Source organism: Dromiciops gliroides, chromosome 4, assembly GCF_019393635.1.
Source record: "Dromiciops gliroides isolate mDroGli1 chromosome 4, mDroGli1.pri, whole genome shotgun sequence".
Taxonomy (NCBI): Eukaryota; Metazoa; Chordata; class Mammalia; order Microbiotheria; family Microbiotheriidae; genus Dromiciops; species Dromiciops gliroides.
Window position 1 is genome coordinate 401,157,035 of NC_057864.1, and position 14,339 is coordinate 401,171,373.

The 14,339-nt window shown below is 37.5% G+C and overlaps 1 protein-coding gene across 1 annotated transcript in view; it reads left to right on the forward strand.

Moving 5' to 3' along the window:
• The window catches only part of FNDC1 (fibronectin type III domain containing 1), a 128,518-nt gene that overhangs the window by 76,854 nt on the left and 37,325 nt on the right, over positions 1 to 14,339 (forward strand). Inside the window, exons 7-13 of the mRNA XM_044004883.1 lie at positions 149 to 266; positions 1,048 to 1,235; positions 2,520 to 2,627; positions 4,720 to 4,908; positions 7,072 to 9,867; positions 11,377 to 11,477; positions 14,098 to 14,209. Coding sequence (XP_043860818.1) covers positions 149 to 266; positions 1,048 to 1,235; positions 2,520 to 2,627; positions 4,720 to 4,908; positions 7,072 to 9,867; positions 11,377 to 11,477; positions 14,098 to 14,209 — 3,612 coding nt within the window. The remainder of the gene's footprint in view (positions 1 to 148; positions 267 to 1,047; positions 1,236 to 2,519; positions 2,628 to 4,719; positions 4,909 to 7,071; positions 9,868 to 11,376; positions 11,478 to 14,097; positions 14,210 to 14,339) is intronic.

The following is a 14,339-nucleotide window of genomic DNA, read 5'->3' on the forward strand; positions in this document are numbered from 1 at the left end:
CTTCCTTCCTTCCTTCCTTCCTTCCTTCCTTCCTTCCTTCCTTCCTTCCTTCCATCTTTTCCCAACACTAGTCAATGGGCTGGATTCAATAGTGATTTGTCAGAGAATTCCTAGATTTTGCTGTAATTGCTTTGTTTTGTCATTTCAGAGGAGGATGAGCTAGAAGAGCCTGAAGACATAAGTGTTCGAGTTATGTCATCTCAGTCAGTCCTTGTTGCCTGGGTAGATCCTGTTGTGGAAAAACAGAAAAGGACAGTTGCATCTAGGTATTCTCACTTATTTTATTGGGTCTTGGTTTTCTTTATTGAGAGACATTCAGTGTGATGAAAAAAATCTCTGCTCAAACCTTCTGATTTCAGACATCTTGCTTTTCAGAGCTGAGCTGTCATGTTAATTAATGTTCAGTACCATCCTTGTGAATGATACAATCTTATTTATAATCACTTGCTTATTGCAGAGGTGCCAATGAAGGAGATTGCATGGGAAGGACATGCAATAAACTGTGTTGTGAAGATGAAGCCCTAAAGGGTTGAAGATGCCTTTTCTTCTCAGAGCATAAGCTCCCTGTGTCCACTTTTTAGGATTTTCTAATGTCTGCCTGGGGCATGCAATTTGTTTTGTTTTTTGTGTCCCAACTAGTGATGAGCCTGTTTTCCCATCTCACACCCACCTTGGTGTCTGCCTAGTATTTTTCCATGGCTTTCCTTATGGTACAATACTGGTGTATTTTTCTATCCCTGACTACCTTACCTCTTCTGCAGGCAGCAGGATTTCCCAACTTGTATCACATTTTTCGATCCTATAGCTTCAGGGCCCGTGGGAGGATCTCTTTCCAAAAATGCCAGGTCTTATCTTTCTCAGCCTCAAAATCTACAGACAGCACTTCTACTGGGGATTTCAATTGATTTCCTGGGCTGATAAATATAAGCAAAGATTGATTCCTTGCAGAGGCTACAAAATCAATAAAGAGGGGGAAGGACAGCAAGTGTTCATTCCCAGAGGATTTTGTTGAATGAATGCCAACCCTGAACCATTTCTCATCAACAGGCAGTATACCGTGCGCTATCGAGAGAAAGGAGAATCGGCAAGGTGGGACTATAAGCAGATTTCTGGAAGAAGGACTCTGATCGAGGACTTGATTCCAGATACCATGTATGAATTCGCAGTCCGTATTTCACAGGGTGAAAGAGATGGCAAATGGAGTACTTCCGTCTTTCAAAGAACACCAGAATCTGGTTTGTATTTAAATGGGGTCTTTGAATTTTCTATCTGTGAGATGCCCCTGCAGTAGGATTTATAGAGAATATAGTCCCAAGGCACCAAAGTTATTAGTGTCCAAGCATAACAAAGCACCAGAAAGGACACTCCTTTTAGAGAAGTTGGCTTTAAATTCTTTCATAAAGTTTCCATGTATAAACACAAAGTTGTTGATTGACCATTTCCCTGGGCACATGCTTTGCCCTGTGCTGAATTTTTATATTAAATTTCTATTCTTTCGACATATGGAGTCCATTAAATAACACTTGCATAATGTAGATAAATAGCCCTTGTGCATTATCGTGACTATAGAAGGGAAGATAGTTTCTCTCAGGATGAAGGCCTATTCTTGATTCTGAGAATTCATGTACTGAAGCTACACTTTGCAGCATATCTTTATAATTTCAGATCATAGATTATAGGATTGCACTTGGAAGGGAACATAGAAATTGGGTTATCCATTCTCCTCATTTTATAGACGAGGCCCAGAGAGTATCAATATGTTGTCCAAAATTTCCCCTATTGCCAAAGGTGAGAAGGTTGGTCTATATATAACCTTCTTTGGGCTGTTTCAATAATCTCTTTAAAACTCCAGCTGAAATGGTCTAATGGATTGAATACTTGACTTGGACTCAGGAAGACCTGGGTTTGAATCCTGCCTCATACACTTAGTAGATATTTGACCTCGGGTCAAATATCTCTGTGGGCCTCAGTTCCCTTATCTGTAAAATGAGGAATTTGGACAAATCTAGTCTTAGACACTCGCTGTGTGAGCCTAGGCGAGCCACTTAACCTTTGTTTGCCTCAGTTTCCTCAACTGTAAAATGGAGATAACAATAAGACACACCTCCCAGGATTGTTACAAGCAGAAAACGAGATAATGTTTGTCAACTGCTGTGCAAACTTTAAAGTACACTATAGATGCTAGCCCTTATTATTATCCAATGAATACTTGATGAGTGGAACCTCTAAAACTATTAGCTGGATTATTTTAACTCATATTTTATCTACTTCATAGATAATGACAGTAGTCATACAAATTGCTGTTTCATCAGCCTCAGTTGTGTACTTGCTTCCTACACGTACACTGACAAACACAGTGACATCTGTCTGAATAATGTTTGTCTACCAAGGACTGTCAGCATGTCTCATTTGCTTTTTTAGACTCTGCAACGCCCCATGGAACAGCAGCATCAGGATGTATTTAATAGTCATTTTCTCCATATAATATTTACCTTTTTGAGTAATTTGTTCTTTTATAGCTCCTACCACAGCACCTGAAAACTTGGATGTCCGTCCATTAAAAGGCAAACAAACTGCTGTCACTGCTTCTTGGGATGCACTTCCAGAGACAGAGGGGAGAGTCAAAGGTAGGAGGAAGTTTATTGTACAAAAATGCATGAGGAAGTGGAAGTAACTTATGCTTGTATACCTGAAGTACCATATGATTGATCAATACTGGGTATTCATCTTATCTGAAAAGCAACTAGGGAAGTAGCCTGCCTAGTAGAGAGTTTTAATCTTGAGAAGAAGGACATTTGATGCAATTATTTTCTAGGCAATCAAGATGATTGCACCCAAAAATTAGTTTTGCCCATTTCCCCCAATACCCAGCTTCTTGTGTTATCCTTCATGTCTTAATTTCATGTTTGTGGCACTGTCTTTTTAACCCATCAAAACAATGCTCTGAAGTTTAAAGTGTTATGTATGTGTGACCTATTCACTGTACCACAGAGGAACTGAAAAACCCAGCGTTAACCACAAATATCCTTAACTAATTAGGGAAGTATGTGAGAATGCCTAGTGATGATGGATTTATATTCTTTTCATCCAAGTCCCTTAGTGACGAAATATGGTTTTAAAATATAATTACATTTAAAATATACAAACTGAATAAACTGTTCTCAGCTTGTCAATTCTCAAATATATTTTCTGAGAATAGAGTAAACAAATCTTGCCCTTTATAATGTGCATGGTTATATACAAAGATAGACACATATAAAGATATGCATATATACACACATATACATACATGCTATGTATGTATTTGTATGTGGGCTAACTGCATATTAGTTTGAACACATGGTCCCTTATTGATGTGAGATAGAAAAGGTCCCACTTAAGAAGCCATCAATGTCATCCAGGCCTTTTCTATTTTGAGACAATTTACTACTTTTGTCTAGTGTTTTGTCTCTTTTGTTACGTGGTTTTTCATTTTTCTCACTCTGGTTCCAGTTTAAACACTGGAAGGAATTTCTGGTTAGTAGCCATTTGAGTACATAGCCAGAAAGCACAGTCACCACTGAGTTCCTAAAGCAAAAAAGCATCTGACTGAATAACTCCTCTCTGTTCACATTTCCCATCCATCCCTAGACTGGCATTCTTGTCACTTAAAAAAAGAAGTTTCAAGATCTGAAATTCATAATAACTGCAATAGTTATTATGAATTTCAGATCTTGAAGTTATATATAGGGAGTGATACTATAGAATATAGAATATAGATATAGAATTATGTGTGATTGGAGTCTTTTACTATCCATCACTCAACAAGGTATAATCCCATCTCCTTATTTTACCAATATGGGTTTGAATAATGGATTTCTTAACTTTCCATTTCTTAACTTTTAACTACCACAAATGACTGTTATACAAAGGAGAAATCACCAGTTGCACTGAAAAGAAAATAAGCTTGTATTTTTGGTTGGTATTGAAAAAAACAAAACATTTTAGGATAATTTGTACTACTGAATCATTTCTGTAGCAAAGACATTTTATTTCATTATTACTAAATATAATGTTTTATTTTCAGAGTATTAGCATCAGAATGTCATTACATGATTGAAATATCCTCTATAGGACTGAAACAGAAGTAATATTAGATGACTCATCCTACCTTTTGAATGTTATCAAAGAAATTTTATCATTGTATACCTTGATTAAAATATTATAATTGCCACTGTACATAAATGCCTTCTCAATCTGGAATTTATCTAGATTAATTCAGCAATTTGGCAACTAAGGCACTAACATTAAATAATCACAATTTAGTAAACAAAAATATTTAAAACTCTTACCAGCTAATTGGAATCAATTTCCAGTAACTGTTGCTTCTCACTTGATTTTTTTCCATTACAGCAAATTACAAGGTAATAGGCAATAAGGAAAAGAACTGTATAAATATTTTTTGATAAATCCCATTAAGATTTGTCTCCCGGATTTCATATGCTTAACTTAAAATATAAAATTGCTAGCTAATTAACTACATATCCTGTCTGGGAGTCTGAATGAATGCTAGTTCAACTTCTCTCATGTCTTTGTACTCCGGCTGTTGACTTGACGTGCATCGCTAGTGTTTTAATTTTAGTAATGCACGTTCTAATTCATCCTACCCATACAGTCTGTCTGCTGGACACAGGACTGTTTTCAGTTTCCTCCTTCCAACCGTCTGCCAAATCATTTCAGAATACATTCTTTCATACGCCCCGGCTCTCAAACCATTTGGAGCAAAGTCCCTCACCTATCCTGGCGAAACTACTTCTGCCATAGTGGATGGTCTGCAGCCTGGGGAACGCTATCTTTTCAAAATCCGGGCCGCAAACAGGAGAGGACAGGGTCCTCAGTCTAAAGCCTTCATTGTCGCTATGCCAACAAGTAAGCATCTTGTATTCATCACTCTCTCACTGTGTCTTTGTCTCTCACGTATCATTCTGGCTCTTTGTCTTGTGTTACTTTAAATTATAGTCCTCAATCAAGATCTGTTGGATTTATGATTTTATCACAAATTTGCATTGAAATTTCTAAAAGGGGAAAAAATAATCTTACATAGTGAATCCTTTAAAAATAGATTTTTGGTGGCAGCTAAGTGGCGCAGTGAATAAAGCACAGGCCTTGGATTCAGGAGGACCTGAGTTCAAATTTGACCTCAGACACTTGATACTTACTAGCTGGGGCAGCTAGGTGGCGCAGTGGATAAAGTGTCGGCCCTGGATTCAGGAGGACCTGAGTTCAAATCCGGCCTCAGACACTTGACACTTACTAGCTGTGTGACCCTGGGCAAGTCACTTAACCCTCATTGCTCCACAAAAAAAAAAAAAAAAAAGAATTTTTCTTAGCAGATTGCATTGAATTCCCCATGTGAGATGAAGATGTCATTAATTTAATTGAACTGATATCATGCTCTAACTTTATATTGAAAACAAAAGGGAAATGGTTTAGATGTCAAATATGGGCACTTTCGGTGTTGCTATGCTTATTTTGTTCTCCCTGGACCAAAATACTGGTTTTAAGGTTTTTTTGTATTGTATATACTTGAACTATATCTGAACAAAAAAATGTGAAGGGAAGAATTGGCACTGCGTCAGTTTATCCCATCAATCTTGACATCTAGTCAAGTTAACTCAGGCCCCAAAATGTGCTGTTTTTTTTCCTATGTACATATGTATGAATGATCTTATTTGGCCACCCACACCCAGATTAACTAGGTAATTGCCAATGCTCCATTTCACTGTGTGTTGCTAAGACCAGCCATGCACAGAGATACCCTGGTCACCTCTTAAGTTAAATTTTGAAGAAAATTAAGTTTACTTTTGGATCTCCCAGCCTTCCCTTTCTATACCCTTTATCCACAACACTAACTTGCTCTTAGGCGCTCAGGTCCACCCTCAGTTAAATCTTGTTCTTAAGAAAGGCTCTGTTATTAGCCATACACCTAAGGCCTGCTACATTCTAAGCCTTCTTTCTAATTTTGAAAGGAGGGTTTTGTCCCTTTTGAAAGAAGATGCAGGCATCAGAGAAGACAGGGAAGAGGGCATATGTTGGAGAACAGGGAATGTGAAAGCCTTTTGGTGACTTTGAGAGTACAACATGTGGGTCAGGTACTCTACTTTGTGTAATTTTGGGTAACAGTAATTCAGTATCAAAATTATTCTTATCCCTTAGCATATATTAAAACCTATTCTAGGGGGCAGCTCGGTGGCGCAGTGAATAAAGCACCGGCCCTGGATTCAGGAGGACCTGAGTTCAAATATGACCTCAGACACTAGACACTTACTAGCTGTGTGACCCTGGGCAAGTCACTTAACACTCATTAACCTGCAAACAAAAAAACAACAACGCCCTATTCTAGCTTATTAGTATGCAACTATGGGGAAGGTCTGTGTAATTTTGTCAGTGTGGGAAACTAAAATTTTGGAAACTCTTTCCACCAATGAAACACAACAATGACTTTTTAGCTAAATCTAATGGCATTACCTGGGGCACATGGAGATTTGCCAACTTGTCTATGGTCATATAACTCAAAAATGACAGAGGCAGGATTTTCACCCAGGACTTCTTAATGCCTGTGCCACACTGCTCCATCTCATTTAGGACACTTTGAAAATTATATTTGGGTAGCTTACTTTAATACAAACTGATATGCAAAATTTGAACTTACAAAGCAGATAATTTGGAGTTGATTACTCACATTACAAACAGATCCTTTGCTTAACTAAAGGATTCACCTCATGATTAATCTAAATATTGCTATTAAGTATAAAGGAATAAAATTCTTTTAAAATGTTTAAAACCTGATCCAGTTTATAGAAATTCAAATTATTTACTCTTTTTTATCCCCTTCAGATCATGTATCTTACATAAAGGGAAATACATCTTTCCTTTTGGTTATTGTGACCAGGAAAAAAAAAGTTATTTGTTATTCTAATAGATTAGTTGGTATGTTTTTAGTGGTTGATTCTATCCTTTCTCTCATGCTATCATAAATAATTATTTATTGCCTTATAGCTGTGGTTAATTTTCTATACAACTCTCTTGCAGCTGTCACCAGTGATCCAAATGCTCATCAGAGAACGACTATGGAAGACAAATTGGATCCTAAGAAGCCTGAGCCTTCACAAAAAGTTCCCTCCTCTAAACACATTCATTCATCTCTTTCCCCCAAGGGGAGAGATGCAAAAGCCCCACTTCGTGATTTAAAGAATAAACTTTTGACTAATAGTGAGGTCCTCAGTAAATCACAGTTACCCCCTAAAAAGAAAGCAGAATTAGGCTCTGACCTCCAGTCAACCGAAGTCACTGATGATGACTTACATTCTCATTCAGAGTCACCAACAGCACAGTCTAGGATCCAAGATACCAAGAGAAATGTTAGGCCATCATTACCAAGTAGATCCTTTCATTCTGTCTTAGGGCCTGGAAGGACCCCAGTGAGAGCTCGCATTCCCACATTACCCCAGAAGACAAACATAGATTCACGTGATTTTTCATCTTCCTCTCAGGATTCACAGTCTGCTTCTACATCTCCATCATCCTCATCTCTCCACGATGATGAAACCAAGCATTTGAGAATGCGTAACTCTCATCATCCTTCTTCCAGAGTCACTTCTGTTAATCCATCTCACGAAAACACTAGTAATGACCCAGTGGATGATGACGATGACAAGAAAGAAAGACATATTAAAGACCCTCTGCACTCAAAATATCTGTCACCTGGGAAACCAGCTTCTCAAACTACAGAGCGTTCTCGGTTGACTGTACCATCAAATCGACAGTCTGTCACACACCGGGAGAAAAGTCCTACACATGGTGAAGGAAAATCACATTTGCCTGCTCATACAAATGCTCCATCAGAGAATTGGGAGGAGAAACCAAGTTTTCTAGTCCCAGCAACAAGAACTTCTTCCCATGGGGGAACTCCAAGGGCGTTGCCAACCAGATTTCACTCTGGATCTCATTCTCGTGTGCTGAAAAATGATCAGGAGGCAAGAGCCATCAACTCTGCCATTCCATCGCAGTCCACACTTTCTTCTCCAGCTCGCCATCGTCCCACCCACTCACACCTCCCCTCAATGAAGCAGATACCAGATGAAAGAAATGGCTCAGACGATGATGGCAATGAAGACTATGATGCAGAGGATAAAAAGAGGCAGACAGATTCTACCTCTTCCACCTTTCGCTCCAGGTTGACAGCAGGTCAGCCCATCTCTGGGAACTTAAATTTTCCCAGACGCAGGCCATTTTCTTCCAGCAGTCGATACCCTAACAGGGTTAGCAGTAGCCAAGTTGCCCGCTCACAGCCTTCTAGCTCCCCTCAATCTACAACATCATCTAGGGTTCATTCTCATCGTATTTCTGATCCTAGGGTTGGTTCAAATATTGATAGAGATGAGGAGGAAAGGGAAGAAGATGATGAGGAGAGACCACTTCCCTCTACTATTATAAATGATCATCTGCCTTCTTCTTCAAGGCAACCTACTTCACCCAGTTCAGATCACATGAGAAGAATCTCCCAGAGAGTATCAAGTGCCCACCGAAAAGTGCCCCTCACAGAAAATGCGAAGTCTCCATTAACTTCTCAATCATCCTCATCTGATACACAAGATGCTCATCAAAACACAGGAACAGAAGGGGTTCCTGCCAGAGTAAGGCCCTCTACAAGATCTCAGCACCAGTCAGGGTCCAGTGTACCTACAAGGGTAACGAATGGCCAAGACTCAAGGTCTGCAGCAGTTTCTTCAGAAAGGCATCCTTCTACTTCTAAACATCAACTTCATGACCATCAGGGTAAAGAAATGGAAAATCCATTGGCCAAATCAAAACAATTGCTTTCTGTACCAGGAAATTCTTATTCTTCATCACAAGATGTCCATTCCAACTCTCACCCTTCTTTTAAAGCAAGAGCTGGTCAGTCTACCCTTTCTGCCAACTCTAGAGGGAAGTTCCCACCTCAAGCCTCCCGACAGAGCCATCAAGAATCGGAAGGTAGATATGATGATAGCCAGAATTACAGCACAGAATTGGAGGACCAAGATGTCAGGATAAATACACATTCTACCCATCACAAAGATGGATTATCTCCTACCTCATCCCTTTCCAAACAGCAGCAAATAGGGACTCAGTCTGGAAATGCTGATGAAAAGGCCCAAAGCAGACATACTTCTTCACCTTCTTCCAGAGGCTCAGGTTCATCTTTGCCAGCTGGCAGTTCCAGTAGCTCCAGAGAAACCCATGAAAACCCCATATTGCCTTTTTTTCATTCCCGTGCTCGAGCCCCTAGCAGAATAGTACCCCAGCTGGAGAAAAAGGAGAGTCGGTACCAATCCACACCATCAAAAGTAGAGCCTCCTTCTAAAAGTCCCTCGTCATCTTCCCTGAAGTCTCATCAGTCAGTCTCAAACAATGATGATGAAGATGATGATAGAGAATATATAAGAAGGGACAAAGAGGAAGATTCTGTTTCTTCTTCAGTTTCAAAGTGGCCACCTTCCTCTGCTGGTAAATACATAAATCGAAATGTTGGTAAGGATAAGGAGAAGTCTGTAAGTTCTCCTTTTCCTCATAGAGTAAGATCCAATGAAGAAGAGAACTCTACTCCTTTAAAACGTCCTGTTCCTCCACCAAGAACCTCACAACTCCCAAATGCCCCTTCGAGATTTCTTCCACGGCCCCATGGTACCCAGAGTCCCATCAGCACTACACCCTTGCATACTACCACCCATGCTCCCCTTACTTATTCTTCCACCACACCCATGCTTTCACTACGTCAACGAATGCTAAACTCAAGATTACGGAACCCACCTTCAAGATACCCTGCGAGACCTCCTTACAGACCAGGTAATTTGTTCTTTCAAATGTTTGGTCAACTTTTTAAAAAATAAGATTCTTTCATAAGTGACATGTGTTGTAGCTCTTGCATGGGCAGAACTATATTCTTGGTCCTGTAAGTTGTGTCCAACCATATTGTCAAATTCTACCCCTGAGTCTGACAAAGGATTTATACTCTTTTTACAAGGTCAGCCTATTCAAAATACTTAGATATACTTGAGTTGCAACACTTTTTGCAAACAAACATCTGAACATGAGCTAGGGAAAGCTCAGATGCTTTGGATATGCTTGGGTTCAGTATTTCAGCTATTGTGTTATATTCACAAAATATATACTAAAGACTGATATAAGAAAGAAGCACTACAGACAAATTTGTTCAGCAAACAACTAGAGCTTTACATTTTTATAAGTGAGGATAGAATCTGTTCTTCTGTGGACTGGTATCTACATCATCTCAGTATGAACTAGGAGTTTGGGTTTTGCCTTAAACTTGCATGTGTTTATTTAGCTAGCACCTAGTATAGTTAGTTGCCTGAATATAGAAGTCATTCAATACATAGTTCATTGAATAAATGAACAGAAGACGTCGTCTTTGTCTATTAGTTTATCATCTGAATAAAGCGTAGCTGAATACATTAATATAATAATACTGCATACATTAATAAAGGCAGTGGATTTACTACAGCCTCAACCATCTAGAAAAGAATGAGAAGCATAAATTAAATAGAAGGATAAAACCCTCTGAACTGCATATACTTGTTAAGAAATCCATATACTTTACCCAGCAGGAAAGGGGTAATTGCTTGGGTCTTCATTCAGTGTAAAATTAGGCAGCTGATTAGAAGTAGCAATTATTGTCAAGTCAGCCCAATGCAATTCAACAAACATTTTAAAGTAATTAGCATATGTAAACTGTTGTCTAGGAGAAGCCACAGGAAAAGGGAGGGACAGAATAGCTTTCAAAGCTAAGTGACATGGGAGCCATTTATAATTTCATCGCCTCCCATATTTTCCCTGTAATTTCTATATGCTATACTATACTATATTATGATATATGTTATATGATACGATACTATATTTACTACATGAGGCTTGACTATTATAACATACTACAATAATTCACAATGAAAATCTTATTATGAAAAGGTTAAAATATGCATATGCTTACTAAACTCTATTACAGTAAAAAAAGAAACATGCAATATGTTTATTAAGTTTTATTCAAAAAATGGTTATGGTGTGGAAAATTCATTTAGGTACAACACCTGCTTCTCCAGCGATTGTAGAATAACCAAGCCATTATTGTGCTCTTAATACTCTTAAACCCATCCAAGGTTTAGATGAAAACGTACAAGTCACAGCTTAAGTCCTTTTGCAACCTGATACCTCAACCAGTGGTTTCAAACCCTGGTTGTCTTTCTTATACGTTGTGAAGTATTTCTTTAAAACTTTGGTATAAAACAAACTTTCTTGACCTATTGACTTTATTCAGTTCTGTTATTCTCTTGTACTGCATAGGTAATAATGGCAGACCAAATGTAGATGGGAAAGTACTTCCGGGTAGTAATGGACAACTAAGTGGACAGAGAATTATCAATGGCCCTCAAGGAACAAAGTGGGTAGGGTAAACTTCTTTACACATACAAGATGTTTTGATGCTATTGAAGGAAAAGAAATGGTAGTTCTGTGGAAAAATAGATACAATGATCTTCCTTGTTCTTAGCTATAGCCAAGACTAATGAGCACTTTTCATTAAATCTCCTTTTGGCTTTCCTAATAATGACTCTATGGCTAGAATAAATGATGTATACTATTGATTGCTTGATGTTTAAACCAGAATTGCTTTCATAGGACTATGATAAGCTACAATTTTGAAAAAAGAACACTTGATTTAACTGGGTTAGGACTATGATAAGCTACAATTTTGAAAAAAGAACACCTCATTAAAAAATAACAACCTTCAGTTATAGATCCAATAGGAGAAGCAATATAGTGTGGTGGATAGAAAGATGGCTTCAAAGCCAAGAAGACTTGGGTTCAAGTCCCACCTAGCTGTATGACTTATATATCCATCATATAATTTTTCCATGCTCTAAGCAACTCTCTAAGACTTTCTTTTGTAGAGAAGGTGGTGACTTGGTTTGGTAGAAGGAACCTTTCCTGCCAGGAATTTCCTAATCACAGGAATAGTCTTTATTCCCTAACTTTGTGCAAGCTGTCTATAATACAAAGATGAAAATTATATAGTCTCTTCCATTAAGGAGCTTATATTATAATGGGGATATTTTATAAGTAGTTTACAAATTAGTATTATACAGGATAGAATGTGACAATATCAAAGAAGAGCCAAACAAAGCTCCATGAGAAATTTCTTTATGAGAAAGTGAGGAGAATTCACTTTTATTTGTAGTGATGGAAGACTTCTTAGAAGAGGCATCATGTTCAACAGAAGGAGATGAAGGGGAAGGATTTATTCCTTCCAAGGGGGAGGATTCTATATCCAAAAAATGAACAAAGGTATGGGAATAGGAGTGTAAATAATGAGAATAGTTGATGGAGAATAGACTAGTTTGGCCATAAGGTAAGGTATGTGAAGGAGAGCAATAAGAGAGAAGGTTAGATAGTTTTATTGAAGCAAGATTATAGAAGGCATTGAATGTCAGGGTCAGGAGTTTTATTATCTCTCAAAGGCTCAAAGGACCAGGAATTAGGAAAAGTAAATGATAAAATCCCCAGCCTAAGAAAATAAGTATTTTTAGAAGTGTAAAGGTAATATACAAATACATCTTGTAATTTCTAAGATATGAACTCTTGAAAATTCATAGAAACTGAGTAGATTAAATATACCCCCACATAAAATCTTGCACTTATATACAAGCTATTTATATTTGAAAAGAGGGTGTATTCCAAAACAGAATTAATATAAGTGAATCTTAATTGAATTATCAATCCAGCAACAAACACAATACCTTTATAACAATTGTGGATTCTCAATGATTACTTGTTTATTGATTAATTGATAAGGCCAAGCATAATTCTATTCATTGAAGGGAATTTTAATCTTGTTTGTACAAAGAGTGATTTTTTTTTTTCATGTTTGGAGTGTTAGAATGTGGGAATCTGTGTATATGTGATATTGTAGGGCATCAAGTGACACATTGTTTATGTTCCTTTTGTTATGACCACTGATATTTTAGTATTAACAATGCTTTTTAAAGCATTGGAATTCAGGGTACCTACTCAGTTAAAATTGACTGCCTCTATTATTTTTGGCAGAAAAGAAGAATGTATATCCTGGCTTAACAAAGAAATATTTATTTTCATAAGTATATCAAAGAATGAAATTCTCATTGCCCTGACTTCTAGATATATAAAAGAAATATGATTATTAGTATAATGACTACTTCATGATCTATTCTGGATACCCCTCTACTGACATTCTTTTCCCCATCATAGACTCTAGATTCTTTTTTTTTTTTTTTAATTTTCCGTGAAATGTAAAGATAGTTCTCAACTGACTCTAGATTCTTAAAGATTGTTATGTCAGGTCCTATATGGAACCAAATATCTATTATTTGAGAACCAAATTAGCTTAGTTTGGAAATGCCAGTTGCCAGTTTGACCACAAGGTGATGGGAGGGGAGGAGTTGGCCACAGAAATTCTTGAAGATCATTTAAAATTAAGTTATAAAAGGTGCTGACATCTGGATCAGGGGAGTAAGCAACTGTACTAACAGAATTAAAGATATCTAAAGCATTGAAGAATCCTGAAGATTACATAATTGTGAAAATGTTTTGCAAAAGGAAAATGGGGCTTAGTGACAAATAAATGATTAGCATTGTAATCTTGGTACTTTTTGCTCCTTATATTAAAAATATTAGGCTATAAAATGCTTATAGTCATTCAGGTAATGGAAATATATGGGTAAATTATTTTTTAGTCATCATTACAAGTATTTTCAGAAATGTATGCACAAATATGCAGATACACAATTAAATTGCAAACTATGATAGGGAATATCTTTTACTTCAATTTAAAGTTAAAAATGCAAAATGTAAAAGATGACTATATTTCCCCTAATTTAAAAAAAAATCATGAATACCAGAGACAGGAAGATTCTTGCTTGTTTACATTTGATCTTTCTTTCATGAGAGCCTCCTACATAAATCTCTTGGATCAATGAATGAAAACTGAAGCAGGACCAACACTTTCTTTCTTTTCACTTTGTTGGCTAACAGGTTGTGGATCTTGATCGGGGGTTGGTATTAAATTCAGAAGGAAGATACCTCCAGGACTCTCAAGGAAATCCTCTTCGGGTTAAACTAGGAGGTGATGGTCGGACAATTGTGGGTAAGTGGACCCTTTGAAAGACCCATTTTAAAACAATCTCCACTAAATATATTGTTCGGTAAGAGACTATCCTAGTTGAGGGCAGAGATAAGGGTAACCAAGAAGTGTCGTATCTCTGTTCCATCAGCCT